The sequence below is a fragment of the Neolamprologus multifasciatus genome, chromosome 12, assembly GCF_963576455.1.
Source record: "Neolamprologus multifasciatus chromosome 12, fNeoMul1.2, whole genome shotgun sequence".
In the NCBI taxonomy this organism is placed as follows: Eukaryota; Metazoa; Chordata; class Actinopteri; order Cichliformes; family Cichlidae; genus Neolamprologus; species Neolamprologus multifasciatus.
Window position 1 is genome coordinate 33,217,302 of NC_140450.1, and position 19,568 is coordinate 33,236,869.

Sequence of the window (19,568 nt, forward strand, 5' to 3'; positions counted from 1 at the left end):
ACTAACCCAAACAATTGTTCATGCTGTTGGTGTTTCTTTTAGACAGGTGTAGTTTGTGACTGTGATTTCCACTCCTCCTCCTCCTCCTCCTCCTCCTCCGTTCTTGGGTAGCTATTCACTTGGGCTTTCAATCCAATCTGTCACAACATTGCGGATGGCATTTATGGCTCCCTGGTTGGTCATCTCTCTGTTTACTGTGCTCAGACTGAAAAACAGGGCCAGTAGCCATCTCAAGCCAAACACACTGCTTTAAAAAGGACTCAGAAGTGAGAAACATGCAAGAAATGTGAATACATATGGATAATAAAACGAGAGGAATAAAAACCCCAAATGAAACGCTGCATTTCAAGAAATACATATGCAGTAGAAGCTCTCCTTTTTAAAAAAAAGCCCAGAAAACTTTGTTCGGAGAGTAAAATGCGACAGACGTCTCGAGGGAAGAACTGAAACTCACTAATAACATTCTGCACACACTCTCAGGGGGAGCTTCTCAATTTGCAGCACCCAGCACATTAGTGCAGGCAGGAATACGCTTATAGGGACGAGAAAACGCCGGGGCCTGTCACAGATAAGCTCTGCAACCCTGAATGATTTCATTAACGTGGAGCAAGACAGATATGGCAAGGCGGGCTAAACCCACAGGTACATATCGCAGGGACTGTAACCTGCCACAGAGAGATGACAAAAATACATGAGTCCCCTCAGAAAGGCGGCGTCTCCACAAACCAAAAGTGGACATTCAATCGTGGCATCGTGTTTGGGGGGGGAGTGAAAGACGTGAAGAAACTTGTGAAAGATGTTTATGGAGCACTCTGGACTGTGAAACTGACTTTGCTCGAATCACGGCAAAGACTTTGGGGGGTAAAATGTAGGGTTGCACCGATACCGATACTGGTACCCGGGTATCGGGGCCGATACTGTAAAATGTGTGTGTACTCATACTCGTAAAAATTAACCGATACCATGAACCGATACCAACTTATTTCATTAATCAGAGGGTGGCTTGTCATTTCTGTTGTAGTTTTTTAGATTGGCCACTAGGGGGACATCCCGCGCTAAACAGGCACAGGGTTAGGCGAGTGAGACTGGCGGCTCCAGATAAAAAAGAGAAACTGGAGGCTGCTGTAGCTAGGCTAAACAAAATGTCAGCGGTGTGGACCGCAATAACTGCAATAATTTAAAAGTTTATTTTATTCGCAAACCTAATTTGTATTTATTTTATTCCAAACAGAAGTGTTTATTTATTATTCTGAAAGCTCGAGACAGTGCCAATAGTTCAGTGATATTTTGTAAAATTACAATGTGGAGACTCTGCAATAATTTAACAGAAGTGCTTATTTTTCATTTGAAATTTTTTTGTGGTCATTTTTATTAAGATTTTATTTTTTATCAGCAGGGAATATAATAAAACCTGTCTTCCAATTAATTGTATTTGTGTGTGTGTGGTAGAAGTATCGGTTTTTGTACTCTGTATCGGCAAGTACTCAGATCCAAGTATTGGTATCGTATTGGTTTGAAAAAATTGGTATCGTTGCATCCCTAGTAAAATGTTTGAGAGGTCAATATACAAAAAAAACGCACACTTGCACTGGACGTTATTGTCACAAAACACACGGTGGACGAGGATACGCAGGATGAGAATGTGAATTGAATTAAGGAGAGCAGCGCGTACAGAGCTGAGGACGGCCTCGTGCAAAGATCGATAAAACAAACTAATTGATATTCACACATCATGCCTGTCTGATCTTCAGTGACGCTAAAAGCCAGCGTCCTCATGAGAATAATGCAGAGAGACACGTTATAACTGCTGAGTTATTGAGCTTCTGTGGTGAAACTGCTACAGAAGTATTTTAATTGCACATAAGGTGAGAAGCAGAGAGAATACTTCACTTTGGTCAAATTGGCTCCACACTGACAGATGCTGTAACTCGCACAATACACAGCTGGATCCCTCACTGGTAAGGATTTACCCCCAGGGCCATATTCAGAGAAAATATCTCTAGCTGTTAGCCAGTCTGTGTGTGCTGTAAGACAGATTCAAGCAGAAATGTTTTCATACATAACAATAGAAGAAAATCATCCTATCATCTTGCGGGTGCAGCCAGATTAAAGCAGGCGATCAGGAACATGAACTGTAATAAAGTAGCTCTCCTCTGCTCCATGTTTCTCCGTGTAGATTTGAATCCTCTCTGTGTTCTGGGCAGTGTTGGTCAAGTTACTTGAAAAAAGTAATCAGTAACTAATTACTGATTACTTCCCCCAAAAAGTAATCCTGTTACTTTACTGATTACTTATTTTCAAAAGTAATTAATTACTTACTTAGTTACTTAGTTACTTTTTAAAAACACGATTTACAACCTGAATAGGTGATAAAGTGATAGATCTTTCAGCCCAATTCTACTTTTTCTGCATAATCCATCATACAAAATGTAATCAAATGGAAAAGTCTCTTTTTAAAACTTGTTTTATTAGTTTTAATCTTTTAACTTTATGCATCAAGCAAAAATTTAATTATATGCAACATTCTCTGACTGGAAGAAATTAGTTTAATATTTAAACCTATTTTCTGCACATTCCAGCACATAAAATAAAATATTTTGTGTGTTTACACTCACTCTTTCAAATAGATGCAAGTAAAACACAGCAGAAAATAAATAAAGTCAAAGACTAGCGGTCCTGTTGCTCTATTTTCACCTGTAAAGCAGGAGTGGGGCAGGCAGAGGTTTACCCTGGTGCAGGTGAGCTGCAGCGGTCAGTGGAAGAATCCGCGAGTTTCTCTGCGAGTTTCCCATTACGTCGTAGCTACTCGGTGCTTGCTCGGAAGTTTAGGGGTTTTTTCGCTGTAAAAAGAAGTTTTCTTCCCACGCACAACGGACGCTAATGTTTTTGTCACTTTTTATGGAATCAAACTCAAAATAAGGTCAGTACTTCCACAGCCGCACGCATGGGGCGATCCGCGCTAACTTTGCTAACGGAGATTTGCCACGTTAGTGCGGTTATGGCGTTAACATCATTTTAACGAGATTAACGCTGACAGCACTAATACATACATATTTAGATAGATGCACTTTCTCATATTTAATCGCCAACTATTTGAAATTTTTAATAAGTAATAAGGTGGGAATGTTTTGTGGTTAGATAAGAACCACAGAAATGAAGGCATTACTTTAAATACATACATTTTGATCAACAAGGACGAGCTTTAAGGGTTTCGAGCAGTGCAAGCAGAAAAACATTTAAACCGAGAACAGCACACGTGTCAGTCTAGACATGGCGATCGGCCCTGGCCCTTGATGGAAGGACGGCTTTCCTGTCAACGGGAACGCTTTTTAAACAATTTAAAGGATTAGCCGGATTTGGACAAGCGGCTAATACTTCTACAGCAGTCTAATCAGGACTTTAGCAATCATTCACACTGCTAGGAATGCACACGGTGGTAGTAGCAATGGGGACAGGGTTGGGCGCAACATACTTTGAGAGCAACAAAGTCTGTTTACGTCAGCTCTAATCACACGCTTTGAGGCTGCAGAGCAGCCAGGTCACGGAATTAGATCCCTGCCACACGCAGGTCAGATTAAAACTCCAAGTAACATTCTAATTTGAAGTAAAATGCCTCCAAGCACCGACATCAAATTTCTTTGACTTGCTCTGTTGACATTAATGGTTTTACCAAATAGATCAGGCTCAGGGATCCGGCCCCCCTCTCAAGTTGGATCAGTTTGACACCCTGCAAGACAAGAGGCAAAACAAAGAGGAAACGTCCTACACCCTGAAAGATAAGGTAGGACAGGATTAAGCTCCGGGCCTCCAAGTTCAGTTAGCAACTCCCACGATCCCGAGTTAGCGTTTCTCGCTGCTGCTCTCAAAATCTTTCTAACACAGCACATTTATAATGCTGTTTACAATGATAGCAGTGGCAGATATACCACTAGAAAGTCAGGGCTTAGAGAGTGAGCATATCCTCAAAATACGTTTTAAAAATGCACAGAACAGCTCACAGAGAGGCTCCGGCAGCGACACAAGCACCAAAACCTGCAGATACAAAACAGATGATCCACTTTGCTGTTCTGAACGGGGAGTGCTTGCTGCTCAATAATGACATCAAGCGCCCAGCTCAACTGTTATGATGTCGTAATGTAAAAAAAAAAAAGAGATTATATCAATTGAATGACACACTGAAGTTTCTCTGGTCTGTATCACTGAACTTCCCCCAAAACAAGATGAGTGAGAAGTGAAATATTTTCTGTGCACAGACGCCGAGTCAAACTTCCTGTCCTTGTGCTTGTGACTGCATCAGCTGTGCATGTACAATAGGGGTGGGGGAAAAAATCGATACTGTGTAGTATCGTGATATTTTGTTTGCTAATAATGTATCGATACAGGGACAGCAGAAATCGATATTTTGTTACAAAAAAGTTTGTGGAATGGAACATGCTCTGACTTCAGAGCATGTTCCATTCCACAAACTTTTTTGTAACAAAATATCGATTTCTGCTGCATAGTTTTCATAAACTGCATAGTTCAGAATAGCTATAATTGTACCAGATGGTTGTTCAGTTAAGTTGGACTAGACTGTAATACAAACCGTTCAGTTTGTCAACAATAAAACTGAAATGAGAGAAAGACTGAGTGCGAGACTTTGATATTAGAGAAAATGAATATTGATAAAGTTTACCTTTATGTACAGAATCTGAATATCGCAAAATATTTTTAAAAATTGCAATAATATCGTATCGTGAGTTAAGTATTGTGATAATATCGTATCGTGGGATGTATGGTGATTCCCACCTCTAATGTACAAGACAGAAGAAAATGCAGACTTTTCTCCAGAATTGTTCCAAAGAAAACAAACCAACAGAGGAAATCCACAGCTCTGAGCTGGCCCGCTGTTCAACACTGGACAGTTGCGCATATTTGTGACAGTTGTCTGTCACAAATATGTCAACAACTTCCTTTCGAGAGATCAAGAGCATTAATTCCCTTTTTGGTTTTCTGTCACGTTGTGTACTAAAAATAGAAGTGCATCAGTGGGTTTCTTTATTGTTTTCAGAAACAGTAGCTACAACAGTATAAAACTATATAACACAAGTCGACTGCACAGTCTCTGAGCTGTAAAAACGATCCTCCAGGTTTAAACTGTGGTAATATGTAACAGCATGAAAAACAAGAAGGACTGTATTTGCCCGTATGTTTGAATGCTAGAAGAACATCATAACATATGAGAGTGTACACATCAGGTCTTGACAGGATAACGCTATAAAAGTTAGAAACAAAACTATGAAATTCATTTTTTATGCCAGGCTTGTAATTGTTTGTTTACAAGTCTTTCTGAACAAGGACGCTTTTATATGCTTGCAAATGCATTTTGGACATGAAATATGAATTGAATGCTACCTGTGTGTGAACTGCCCAGAGTGGTGTGAAATAAGAGCACGTGACAGACATGGCAGGATAACGCCGCCTCTGTGGCGAGCTACAAAGGGAATGTACACAAGCTTCGCACAGGTGATCGTGGCTCAAGACTGACAGCGTCAGAGGCAAGAGTGAATGAGTACAAGTGCAAGTTTATGTTAAAACCTGCATTAGATCCAGGATTACCTTAGTTCAGGCAGGAAGGCAGAAAATTCAAGCTGCAGTGCTGCTCAGCTGATCTAAACTGAACCGAACTGCTGCAAACCACTTTGCAACCCAACTCAAGTCTAGCTGCCTCAATGTCCAGCTATGTCTGTGCTGTGGTCTGGCTGCTGCTCTTCCTGCTTCTGTCTTCCATGTATGCACGAGGAGGACGAGGAGGAAAAATAATAATCTTCCTCTGATTTTTTTTTGTTGTAAAACTGGCTGGATGTAACATAAAAATCACGCTGCACCGACACAGTGTCATCTTTTAAGCTGATATGATGGGATACTTGTTCCCAAGCTGCTACAACATTAGGATTTATTTTTCTGTCAACCTTGCACGTGCAAATCTAGCATCCAGCGTGCTCTCGGACCATTTTTTCTCTCTCATCACCAGATCCAGGGGCGCTAAAAGCTCGACTTAGTTGGTTGCTCGGTGCTACGCAGGCGGTTTACAGCAGCGGGCATTAAAATGTTTTACTAACAGCTCCCCGCTGTGTGTGGAAACAACCCTGACAAGAGCAGTGAAAGTGAAGTACACAGCATAACTGTAGCGCAAGAAGCTTATGGTGGGGCTTTGAAAGTGAAAAGTTGAGAGATAATTATCTGTAGATGAAAGATAAAAGTAACACTTTCCACATTCACATCCTGTCTCCTATTTTAGAATCGTTTCAAATAAGCAATAAGAAATGACATCAAACTTCTGCACTAGCTTTAAGTGGATGTGTGAAGTGGTCTTTACACAGATGTACATAGAAATGATATCTGGTCTTTTTGGCTGTGGCAGCTTATGTCAACAGATTTTTATAGGTGGCAAAGCGACATAATAATGGAGCCAATCTGCTGAGTATTAGATGTGAACCGTTACACACCAGGTGCCTCAGCTCACTACACTTTCTCAGAAAGCTCTTGTGTCAGTGTTAAGATGCAAAGTTCTGTTGTGACTTATTAAGAGTCAAGGTCTCTTTCCCTGGTTAAACAACAGGAGGGGAAAACAGGGTGGAGAAACCCGAGGAGGGAGAGGCCGGAGGTCTAAATTGATCCCACATGTTCCCCGAGAGGAGACTTTCCAGGAGGCCTGGGCTTGTTCAGCTGGTGGGAGGGCGCAGAGGCACACAGCAAACTCTGAGAGCACCTCAGTGCACTTTCCCGCACTTTTCGCCCACACACTGCTGTGCGCCGAGTCCACATGGATCCATTTAGCTCAACTACGGCATCACAAGGCACAATTTACTCTTTTTGGCTCCACAAAGTTACTGCTTCAGAGAAACCAAAGGCCCTTTAAATAGACACGGAGGAAGAAAAAAGTCACGAGCTGCGGTGGGAAGCAAGAAGAATCTAAAAAGTTCCATCCAACCATATTGATCTGGAAAACTTAAAGGCACCTCACTCGTTTTCACGGCGTGTTACATTTGTGCGATTCAAACATTTGATATAAAAGACTACATGAGAAAATCAAATAAATGCCCACGAGTTCAGAGTTTGGCCTGATTTAAAGAACAAAGATTGGAGCTCACCATGTGTCAGGAAATCTAGGAGCATGTTTTTTTATGAAAACTTTGATGGCAAACCAAAGTAATAATAAAAAAAGTCAACACAAAGCTTTTAACGAGCTGAATTAAACTGTATTTTGAGTTCTTTAATGCTGTTTAACGAGCTTAAATAAATACACAATAAAACTTATTGCAAAGCCGGCCCAAATCACAAAAGCCCACCCTCACTCGAAAGCTTAACTTAAGTTTGTGCGACGCGCAGTGTGGTCGGTTGCTCAAAGACTCATGGTACAGTGTCCCTAACGAGAAACAACTAACATTACTTTGAGGGGACAACACAGCTGAACATAGCTCGGCTTGACAGACATGGCAGATATATGATGTTTCCCTGCCACAGAGGAAAGCACTGGTTTATGTTTGTGTGGGGGGTATCTTGGTTGTACAAGCTGTTTGCTAATTGTAAGGCAGAACTCCCTCAGTAACTATTAGCATATTCATTGTGAGATGAATACTTTGCAGGGCAGTGCTACGGCTCTCTTCTTGTCCACCTGCACCTTCAGGGTCACATACATTCAGATCAAAATACAAACAAACTGAAAAAACTAAAAATCCAGTTTGATAAAAAGGAGAATTCAGTGCACTTTAATTTAACTGCAGAATACTGAGTTTTCCACTGACAATAAAAAAACAGCGCCCACCGTGTTTTAAGTAGTTTTCCTTTGTCAAACAAACTGGAATGTCACATGAAATAGAAAATCAAGTGTGGTTTTCAACCTCGCTCAGAGCCTGTACTGTGAAAATTGTGCAGTTTTGTGCTCGAGACAAACACAGCTCTACACAACTTGGTGCCGGACTGAGCTGGTCTTAAGATTCCTGCTCATTTTGACCGTTATCAGATCAAGATGTACATCTGACAGTCACAGTGATGGTCCTGTTATTGTCAGCAGCTGAAAATATTTTAGAGACGGCGTCCAGATTCAGGTGACGTCGAGCAGAGAAGCACCGGCGGTCCATCCGAGCTCTGCTCGCATTTACGCTCAACACGATGCGCAAAACCTATGCAACAGATCAAAGTCGTGACAGGTGCAACAACCGCGCCGAGCTCGATCTCACTTACATTCCTACTAGGGGTGGGGGGAAAAAATCGATACTGTGTAGCATCGTGATATTTTGTTTGCTAATAATGTATCGATACAGGGACAGCAGAAATCGATATTTTGTTACAAAAAAGTTTGTGGAATGGAACATGCTCTGAAGTCAGAGCATGTTCCATTCCACAAACTTTTTTGTAACAAAATATCGATTTCTGCTGCATAGTTTTCATAAACTGCATAGTTCAGAATAGCTATAATTGTACCAGATGGTTGTTCAGTTAAGTTGGACTAGACTGTAATACAAACCGTTCAGTTTGTCAACAATAAAACTGAAATGAGAGAAAGACTGAGTGTGAGACTTTGATATTAGAGAAAATGAATATTGATAAAGTTTACCTTTATGTACAGAATCTGAATATCACAAAATATTTTTAAAAATTGCAATAATATCGTATCGTGCGTTAAGTATTGTGATAATATCGTATCGTGGGATGTATGGTGATTCCCACCTCTAATTCCTACTGACTTTTGTATCGGCACAATAACCATGAACCATTAAAAATAAAATGATGTGGGGCAAATTACAAATGCTAACGACGAAGACAGTAATTGATACTCTGTGGACACCAGCACAGTCTCACCGACCTGAATAACACTTAATTATTTTTTTGTGGAACACCGTTTACATTCTCCCTCGAAACAAAGAGCACATTCACCAAAACCAGTGTGGCTGTAATGAGCTAATATGAGCCACTGCAGTTTAGTTTCTGCCACATACAGATGAAAATAAATAAATAACAAAGCTGTTGGATTTAAATAGAAATGATCTCAGGCTGAAGCTCCATGACGGCATCAAAGACGCAGCCTTTCAAAGGAGTTTTGATTCTTTTCCCTCTTTTTTTCCATCAAATGAAGACATTTAGGGTGTGGGGACGTCACACGGGGCCACGGCTGTTTGCAAGTGGAAATACTTCCCAGTCAACACAGTCCTTCACTCTGACTTAAGTCTGGTGTTTCAGGAAAAAAGGGACTATCTTTTGACTTCCATATGGAGAAGCTGCTGCAGCAGCTTTAAAGGCTGTGGGGAGCTGCAGAAGTAGGAAACTGGTCAATCTGTAATAATATTCCCGGCTGGGAAAAATGCCATGTGGTAAACCATAGACCACAATAAGAATGATAGTTAATCACAAGCTACCACACGCACTAAAGACATATTACAAGCTATCAGAGCGTAATGTGAGGAGAGAAGTCTCAGGTGAGTTTTATTTTACTCTTTAAAAATTAATTTAAGTGAAATGTGGCCCCTTCTGTCACCCTAACTACCTTCTGAGAGCGGATGTGACAGAGCCCTGCACTGCACCTGTCAGTCTCCGAGCCCTCACTCCAAGGTGCTGATAGATGAGGACCTACAGAGGAAATTACAGTGTTATCTAATCACACAAAGCTAGCCACACTGAACTGATCTGCTACTGCTTTTACAGCAGCTCTCTACAAACCGCGAGACTGCACTGCATGGACTTTATGAATAGGCCGAGGGGATGTTTAAGCCCCGGTGAGTCTGCACGTCTTGCAGCTGCTTTTAGCGTTGTTAAGATGATCAAAGTTTCATCCTCTGTGTAACACGAGGACAAGATTGCTTCTTATCCAGCCGGGCTGAGGGACTGAAACCTAAAGCAGCGAGAGCGTGCGAGGACAGAATAGTTCACCGAATACGGGCAGGAGCCAGGGGTTCGGGTAGGATTTGTAAAGAAGGTGAGCCCTTCCCTGTGAGGTCGGAGCACCGGGCTAAGCTGCAGGCAGGAGAAATCAAGAACGTTTTTTTTCAGTAGAAAGTAGCTGAAGATGGATCCTGATGACTTACAAGTTGAAATCTGCTACTCCTGTGGGAATCAGGGAACATCTTTGCAAAAGCTCGCTGGGCTCAAATGTCTTGTCTAGTCTTTAAGATTTGATAGATGCTTGTTCATAAGCACAGACATGGAAAGAGCCATTAGGCCAGCGGGTAGTTTCCATCTTCTGAGACATGCTCTGCCCTCGAGACAGCTCAAACTTGACAAAGTGTCCTCGATCGTCTATTTAAATAAACAAACTAAACCCAAATCAGTCCCAGCGTCATATGAGCAATATTTAAAGCAGGCCAAGATAGTCTGGCAACCGAGCATAAACAAGACAAGACCAAGAGTTGATTTAACTACAGTCAAACCCACTTCGCCTCGAAGCCAGAAAGGTCACACGCAAGGAAGGCAAATGAGCTCCACCAAACACGAATACAAAGCGGCGAAACATTAATGATTACAAGTTGTTTTACTGATCCCCTCGAAAAAACAGACAGCAGCGACTGAGCAGACAGAAAACACACCCAGGATGAGGTGGAGGATCATGGTGGAAACATTCAGTTGTGCTTTCAGTGATTCAGTATTACACAGAAAAGCTGTGAAGAGCATTTGGCTGAAACACCTGATGAAACAGAACCAAAGTTTCCCAAAACTCAGCAGCGATCTTAGATTGGATCCAGTTAGTTGAAGCACGCAGCCAATCAATGGGAAGACACCAGTCATTTTCACTTCAGTGCTCACTGGGACATTAAACGTGCACGGCTCCATAGTGAAGCGGGTTCCTGTCAGAAAGGGCCTTAAGTTAGAACTCTGCCACATCAATCAAGCAAAGCTACCCACTGTGGCGCCCCCTTGTGGTGAGGAAGCAGGCGAAAATAGGCAAACAAATTTGTGGCAAATAAAAAATAAAAAATGCATTGTAAAAAAAGTTATAGTTTTACAATGCACGGTCACAGTTTCATAATATCACGAGATGACGGGTGATTAATGCTGATTGGATCTTTGGGATGGTGGGTCTTTAGTATTTCTGAATTCTCTCCGAGATCCTTCAAGATTGTTCGAGTGCCACATCGTCTCCTTAAATAATGTCTGTGCCAGTTTACATTTTTTAAATTGAAGGAACAGACTAACTACATTGTAGCTGCGAGAGACCATGATATGTCAGGTAAATTCAGAAACTCGAATCATGACATGCAAGCTAACCATTAGCACTGTGGAGTGGGCGTGTCCTTAGTTAGACTAAACTAAAGGCTGGCTTAATGATGTGTTCCACATTAATTCAGAAGTCGGGATCTTTGAGTTCCCAGTTGGAATTTTTGTTCCTCAACTTGGATTCCTCACTGGGGAAGTCGGAGCAGCCCCACCAACCCTTGGATTGTAAAAAACTGTAGAACTTTAAATCTGTCCTGCTACTGTTGTGGATTTGTGACTTCCACAAAGATAAGCCACACAGACCGGGCTCTATCCACGAACGTGCTGCAGTAGTGTGCTTTTCCTTTCCTCCTTCTAGCCCTTTCTAGACCCTCTATAGACTAATCTGCACTCTCTTCGCCACCATGTCAAAAATACCCTTAAAAATCTTCACAAGCACCTCTTAATGAAACACAAGCATTCAGCAGGTAGAGAATGAAGTTGGATTCCCTGAAACAACGGCGAAAAAGAGGAAATGTGTGGAATTTGAAGATGAGTGTGCAGCTCTGGTCTCAAACCCGGTGATGTTCAGCCTCCAACCATCACTACTGACCACCTCTCTCATAAATCACCTCCACACGGCAAGCACTGCAGAGCGTAAGCCTCGTCCAGACGATCGACGCCTGTTTTTCAACACATCTCCATGTGTTAACTATTAGACTTGGAAGCTAACAGTCCTATTTCCAGGACATCCATATGGCATATGGCCAAGGTCAGTGATTAGACCATCCTGAAAAAATACTGAAAAGGTACAGCCATACAAAGCTGGGACACATTTAGACACAGTAACAGGACTAAGCACCACAGATTAGGCTGCGATGATGACGATGATGCGATGGCTAAACCGTGACTAAAAATCCTAATTTATTGCCAGGATTTTTTGTGATGAGTCGTGGTCGTGGTGTGAGGCTATATAAATAATTCTGTACTAACATGTTCTAATTCAGTCTCAGTGGGAAACACAAACTGTCAGGCGTCAGTAAGCCAGACACAGTAACACGCCACGGACACTCCAGTCGCCCATATGACACCAAGCGGATTGCTGGCAGCAGTAAGACCTTTAGCTCACTGAGGCCCGGGAATAAAAAAAGATTTGTGTCCCTGGCAAGCTGCATCTACATGTAGTTCTTAAGTTTTAACTCCAGACTGCTGTAGTTTATGGAGTCCGTAAATATGCATTAGATAAAAACTGGAAGCGTGTCTTTTCCCAAGGCTAGACTGAATTCAAAATAATGAAATAATGGACTCTGCGTGTGTCTGAGAATGAGGAGGCATGGCCTAGTTTGGACGTGTACCGCTCCCCGGGGGGGTTCCATTATACACGAGTCAATTCTTTGGGCCTTTTCATGGCAAATGAAGGTGACATAAAGTAAAGCCTAATCCTCACACTTTAACCATCTGCTAGGGGAAAACCTTAAAGTATAGAGTGACATGAACGCCAGCAAAAGACGGACTAATAATGCTCTTAAAAGATCTGTTGGAGGGGGACATTCTGATTTCTCATATGAAATCACAAAGCACCGACTCTGTTTCAGGACTTGTAAATCAGACCATTTGTTTATGCAAAGCCCCAGACAGTACACCAGGCAGAGTTGGGATTTTTAATGACACAGCCCACAAACACCATATGTTTCCTTTAGTCTCAGCCAAAGACCTGACAGCGAGAGAGAGAGAGGGTGCAGATAAAGCATGTACTGTCCAGGTGGAGACAAGCAATTCACACTGCGAAGACCAAAAAAGAAAAAGCATCCTGTGCAGTTTTAATGTGAAAAGGCTACATTTGTACGTCTAAACTGAAATCAGTTCGAATGCTGCTGATGAATCATCTCCACAGCCAGCGTGTCTCCTATTGGCAGCTGTAGCATACAGCAAAACCTCCCTCCGCTGAAGGGTGAGGAATCCCATTCAGCAGTTTTTTACTCTTTAGCAGACCATCCAAGATGGAAGCTGGGCGAGCTATCCCTCTATAGGTCAGAGGTCCCCAAAATTAATTTCAAACCCACCCCCTCGGGGTATTTTGCAGATGTGAGATGGAGCGTGATGCTGATTCCATTGATCATCCGTTCGCCCGAGGCTTACCACTTGAGGGGGAATGAATGAGGGAGGGATGGTGATTCAGAGACACGCCGCTCTCCCTGCTCTTATCTGAGCTTCTTACAGCATCAGTTTTGACTTCCAGATGTAGGGAGTATGGGACATTCCTTTTCCAGGGTGGGGTGATCATTGACAGACAAGGTGATAATGTAGCAGATGAACCACTGTCAGCTTCCATGAAACCATGGAAAAATTCTGGAAAACTAATTTTACTGTGCCTTCTTTTTTAGACCTCTAGGCTCTGGTCAGAAGCAGCAAATACCTCCAGTTTCTCCTAAAGGAAAACCTGTGTGAGTGTGGATGCAGGACGCATTAACGAGCCCCACTGCTGCACGACTACACTTTCTTTTCTGTACCTCTTAACAAATCACTGTTTTTACCGCTGATCCACTGCAACCGTTAAAAAAATATGTATCAACAACTGCCTCTGGCTTTTCTTTAAAGGGAAGTGTTTGCGGCCTAAACCGCGGTCTCCTCCACGATCATTAGCCCAGTTTAACTTGCAAGGCTCATTGGAAGTTTGCCTTGCAGGTTTTGCAGCTGAATGGCGTGTCCGAGGTTGCACAGAGAGCTGCTTTTTTCATTGCATCTCAGCAGTAGGGGATTGTCTTTATAAAAACCCACTTATCCCACCTATGTGACTCTATCCACCCGTGCAAACTTCCAGCCCCTATCCACCCTGTGTCCGTGTCAATCTGAGGGAAGCGCACAGTTTGTAAAAGGAAAAAAAAGAGAGAAAGAAGGAAAGAAAAAAATCCCTGCACACACGAATGAGATCAAGAGGAAGCAATGTGCAAACTTACGTGAAAACGAAAAATAAAGTGGTCGATCCCACCAGGAGTGTGGCAGCAGTGGACACTGGGATGTATTTGGTGGGTTTAAATCTCTTTCCAACGCTGTTGGGCATTCTGTAATTTCCACATTCCTTAATTATTTATTCCGATTGGAGTCGCATGTAGAGAAGAAGAAGAAAAGGGAGATCCAGTGTGGTGTGTGAATGTGCCTCTCTATGGCCGTGAAAGGTACACGCAGTCCGTGCTCGCTATCGCTGAAGCTGCATAGATCCTGAGACAGAGGCAGTAACACACAGAGCCTGTGAAAGCCTGGAAATCCCACCCTTACAATCCAGCCCACTGCTGAGGTCACTGAACCGCTCGAAAAGGTGGAGCCTCGGCGCAAACCCGGCAAGCGTCTTAATCAGAACCAATTGCAAGGGAACATATTTGCGCAAATTCTTTCTCATCATTTTTTTTTTCACCCACGAGATTTTGCTGATACGCAGAAAAATCCGCTTTCCTCGAAAACACGCACCCTTCACCTCAACAATCTGCTGTTTCTTTCATTAATTTAATGCAAAACCGTGTGTTAAAGTTCAGGGAGAGGACGCTGCTTAGCTGCACGGTGCAGGTAGCTCCCACCCGTACGTGCAACAGTCGTGTGTAACACGCCTATTTCTTAAATGTTTAAATACTGCTCCGCTTAGCTCCGAGCATGCACACAACACCCAGCAGTCAGAACTGATTTGTCCAACGACTCAGCTTCCACTCTTAAATTCAGCATCCTTATTATTTTTCCCTCAGCACTGACGATAGGCAGGAGCGAGCTCTTGTAAGGGAGGAAATTATGTGCGGATTTGAGCGACTCCTATGATGATTTTATAGTGAAATGGTGCAGAATGAATGGAGTTCACAGAGCCTCTTCATTCAACGGAGCACAAAATGCCCAAGCTGTGAAGTTAGGGAGTTGTGCGCCCTCACGCGACAAAATTCCATATTTCAAGCGGGAGAGCGAAGGCTGACTGTTTTGGCTCATGTGGGACACCGTAAAGTTTAGAGGAAACTGATTAGTCTGCTTTCGCTTGTATCGACTGTGTTTTTAGTATCCGTCCAACAGCCGGAGCTCAGCAGGTAGTTGCGCTTAGAGAACATATTGGAAAATTTTTTTGCTCCTTGCTGTAAAGTTGGAATTAGAAGTCAAAGACCCGTTTAACAACAGCGGAGGCTGGGTGCACTTTGTTAATAGCGCGACTGTTAAGCACAGCTAATTAGCTAGCATTAGTTTCCTTGTTCGGCGGCTCGCGGGATGTCATACAGGAAAACTTTGAAACTTATTTGCGGCTTCGCTGGAGGCTCAGCAGTCTTGGTTTTCGCTGCCGCAGCCGCCGACTCCCGCGGGTTTTTTGGAGACCGGGGCGGAGAGAGGGTCAGTCGGTGGTCGAGATTCGCCGTCCTTCAAGCTGCCCAGCCGGCGTGGAGCCCTGCCAGCCACACGCCAACCCCGACCGGACACGCCTGGGACTTCAACTGGGACAAGTAAGTTAACGTACATGTGTTGTGCCGTGACCCGCTGTTTGTTCTGACCGTTATATTTCATCCACTTTTCTACCTTTACGTCTGTATTGAACGTCATACCAAACGGGACCAAGCTGCTATGTAACGGACTGAAGCAGGCATCTCCATAACTTGGCAGTCGAGGTGTTTCCCGAATGAAATACATGAGCATAATGACTTATGACGCCGTTAAAGTCCTCTTGCATTTTTAACTCATTAAAAGTCGGTCAGGCGTGGGGATTATTCCCAAGCAGATTTAAAGTCAGTTACGTTAACCCACTTTTCCAGCTCTCACCTTAACCACGTGAGACAGTAAGCCACTTCTAATCTCAAAATCACTACGCTTGAACTTTGACCAGGAGAGATCCATCTGCTCTGACCAACGGGAAGAAGAAGGAGAATGCGACTGAAGACCCCACCTCGGAGCAGAACAACAGCAAACCGAAAGCTACACGCAACATCCTCCTCATCAGACACTCCCAGTACAACTTGAGTGGGAATAGTGACAGGGAGAAGATCCTCACTCCTTTAGGTTAGTCGTTCTTGTTTTTATCCACAGGAAACTTAATAGGCAGCCTGCATGCAAAGTAATGCTGGGAGGTAGCCTTGGTGAGTGCTGGGGCTGTCTGTTTGATTTGCTCATACCCCCCCAACCCCCAGATTTTCCTTGTTTCTGACAGAGCAGTGTTGGAATGATCAGTGTCTCTCCATCCGCAGGCCGTGAACAGGCCGAGCTGACTGGCCAAAGGTTGGCTGCACTTGGATTGAAGTATGACGTGTTAATCCACTCCAGCATGACCAGGGCCACGGAGACAGCAAATATAATCAGTAAACACCTCCCAGGTAACTAGAAAAGGCAACACAGCCAACCACATAGACTCAAGTTTGGTAGATCCTGAAAACATTACATTTAAAAGTTCTAAACTTGAAGTTATCTTATGTCCCTGTGGGTCAAGGAGTGGAGTTGGTGAGATGTGACTTGCTGCGAGAAGGTGCGCCTATTGAACCGGTTCCACCTGTCACTCACTGGAAGCCTGACGCTGTGGTGAGAGAACCTACAGCCCATCTCTGGAGTGGGCTGTAGGTTTGATATTTTCTTTTTTTTCCCCCGGATTTGCTGATACCTAAGGTAACTTTGTTGCCTACGTGTCTGTGCAGTTGTCCTGTCAAGTGCTTGTTGAGGCTTACGGGTGCGAAAGTCAACCAATACATCAGTGCACTGGCATAGGAATGAATCATGAAAAGAGTTAATTTCCAAAATATTGGAAATGAGGAGTCTTGAAGCTGTTCAGTCTGGTTTTGTGTCATTTTTTTGTGTCACATGCTTTAAACAAGCTGGTAACTGTTGACAAAGGAACAATCCTATAAAGATGGATTTCTGATGTGAAAGTAAAGATAAGCTATTGCGTTTCTTTAGAGACTGTGCTGCTGCAGCAGTTTCATGTATTGATCTCGAACTCCAGTCCTCGAGGGCCGCTGTCCTGAAGCGTTTCCATGTGTCCCTGTTGCAACACGCCTGAGTAAAATTAGCAAGAGTATAGAACTTGACTGCATGCTGAAGTGGCAACCCCTAACCCTACTCAAGTAAATTTAAGTAAGTGTTTGGGAAAAATATACTTCTAAAAGTACTTTGATTGCACCATGTTCATTCACTCATGAGCTGCTGTAACATGAATCCAATGGCTGAATCACCACCAGAGCATGCAGTTATATATAGAGTCTTGCTAATGACCTACTGATTGTAATCAGGCGTGTTGCAACAGGGACACATGAAAAGCTTCAGGACAGCGGCCCTCGAGGACTGGAGTTCGAGACCCCTGATCTAGCGTTAGTTACATCTGCCACATAGTGGGCTTCTTTTTGGAATAAAACTCTTCATGTATTCCTACAATGCACACATGCATTGACTCTGCTTTGGGGTTCATACAGAACCCTTTTATGTGACAAAGGTGGCTTTCAACCTTTCTACTGTCCTCCAGCAGTACCACGAAGATGGAGCTCGCATTGAGGCAGCCTTCCGCCGCTACATCCACCGGGCTGACCCCAAACAGAAGGAGGACAGCTATGAGATCATCGTGTGTCATGCCAATGTCATCCGTTATTTTGTCTGCAGGTTTGTGCTGTCGCTGCTTAGCTGAGGCCAGACTTGTTGCTCTTTGCTTCGCTAATCGATGTATTCAAGCCATTTCACATAGGGTTTCTAATTTGTGCTTCACTTGTGTCATTGTGCTCTCATTAAAAAGGTTATTTCATTTAATGACATGCAAATGAATTTATAAGTATTTGATCCTCTGCAAACAAGAAGGAAACATGCTTTTGTGCTGGTTTTCTGCTAAGGGTACAGGAAGATTTCACTGCATCGTGGGGCAAATAGTCAGGGCCTTGTACTATAAAATCTTGGATGATAGTGTTCTTCCCTCAGTCGGAATATTGAACATGGTTGTGAATCAGTCTTCCAGCGTAACGATGCTCCAAAACATACCGGCATAGCAACATAGCGCCTGCTACTGACCAGTCAATCAGTGGCATGTCGTCTGACGTTACATTTTAGTACCTGCTCGGATCACCTGGAAAACCCTGAAAACTGTGGCGAGTCGATCCGAGTCGGTATAATGGAAAAGGGGCTGTAAAGATTATGGAGTGGCCTAGCAAGTCTCCTGATCTCAGCACTGTAGAAAATCTGAGCTGAAGCTTTGAGTTGCCAAGCAGCAGCCAAGAAACATAAAGCATTTACAAAGTTTCTGTAAAGAGGAGTGGAACAAAATCTCCTTTTTCTGTATTCTTTGTATACATTTTTCTCTATAAAAGAGTAAATTATCATAAAAGTTATAGACTTTCAAATTTAGCAAGGGATCCAATAATTATTCCCCACCACTGTATAAGATATTGCCCATGCTGACATGATACTGAGATTACACAATACACTCAAGACGTTTTACCCCTGAGATTTTCTTCTTCACTGGAAATTGGTTAACATTTGCTTAGTTAACCCTCACTTATCTGATAAGCTCCACTGCAATAACTGTGGACCTCTGTTAAGGTGGAGGAATCTGTTAGCGTGAAGAGATTTGGCGCCAGTGTATTGATGAGTTACAAGAGGAGACCTTGTGGTATATTGATGTATTGATGTTCTGTCCCAGTCCGAAAGTCACTGACTGAAGAACACTTTTCCTATTCCCTTAGATCTGTTTGACTGAGCTTCAGTTTATCCTCTGAATAACTGACAAAAAGTAGTTTAAACAAATCAAGATATTAGTTAAGGAATTGCACAATCCAATTTTTTAAAAAGAAAAGAAAAAAAAGTAGATATTGGTAACACTTATCATATTCTTTATTCCTCAGGGCTCTTCAGTTTCCTCCAGAGGGCTGGTTACGCATGGGTTTGAATAACGGCAGCATCACATGGCTTACCATCCGCCCCAGCGGTAGGGTGGCCCTCAGGACTCTTGGAGATGCAGGATTTATGCCCGCAGACAAACTAACACGGACCTGATGGGCCGACCCATGAAACGTTTCTCCTTAAGTGTCTTCAAATAAATTATGGTGTTGTTTTGTAATTGAACTCTGTTATCAGAGACTTTGTGGTGGTGGTGTTATTACTTCAGTGCCATAGGATGCCAGCAGAAGTGATTAACAGCTGCCTAGCAACTCCTCCTGAATGTAATGAAGAATTTTTACACAAGTGACTGATTTTTTTTCAAACCAAAAAAAATAAATAAAAATTTGTAAAGCTGTTGAACATGCTTTTAGCTTAACATTTCAGGATTATGTTGTGGTGCCATTGTAGTGAATAAAATCATGAATGCACAACTTGTCACAGTTCTTATTTTACTGATAACACAGCCAATGAAATAAATGGATACATTAACAGTAAAGTAAGAGTGAGGATTTTTTTTTTATTGATTAATCGAAAGC

General features: G+C 42.8%; 2 protein-coding genes across 3 annotated transcripts in view; one reads left to right on the forward strand and one right to left on the reverse strand.

Moving 5' to 3' along the window:
• Nucleotides 1-14,887, reverse strand: part of zdhhc8b (zDHHC palmitoyltransferase 8b) — a 94,960-nt gene extending 80,073 nt beyond the window's left edge. Inside the window, exon 1 of the mRNA XM_085179350.1 lies at nt 14,127-14,887. Within this exon, the coding sequence (XP_085035476.1) occupies nt 14,127-14,230 (104 nt within the window). The 5' untranslated portion in view covers nt 14,231-14,887. The remainder of the gene's footprint in view (nt 1-14,126) is intronic.
• A 270-nt stretch (nt 14,888-15,157) lies between these two features.
• On the forward strand, nt 15,158-19,463 carry pgam5 (PGAM family member 5, serine/threonine protein phosphatase, mitochondrial). 2 transcript variants are annotated; one of them, XM_085179373.1, is made up of 6 exons: nt 15,158-15,635; nt 16,013-16,185; nt 16,371-16,496; nt 16,610-16,698; nt 17,633-17,766; nt 18,996-19,463. In XM_085179373.1, the coding sequence occupies exons 1-6, from the start codon at nt 15,406-15,408 to the stop codon at nt 19,144-19,146; spliced, it is 903 nt and encodes a 300-aa protein (XP_085035499.1). In that variant the 5' UTR covers nt 15,158-15,405; the 3' UTR covers nt 19,147-19,463. The 2 variants fall into 2 exon arrangements, with proteins under 2 accessions (XP_085035499.1, XP_085035500.1); XM_085179374.1 differs by having other exon boundaries at nt 15,160-15,635; nt 17,636-17,766.
• Nucleotides 19,464-19,568: the final 105 nt, after the last annotated feature.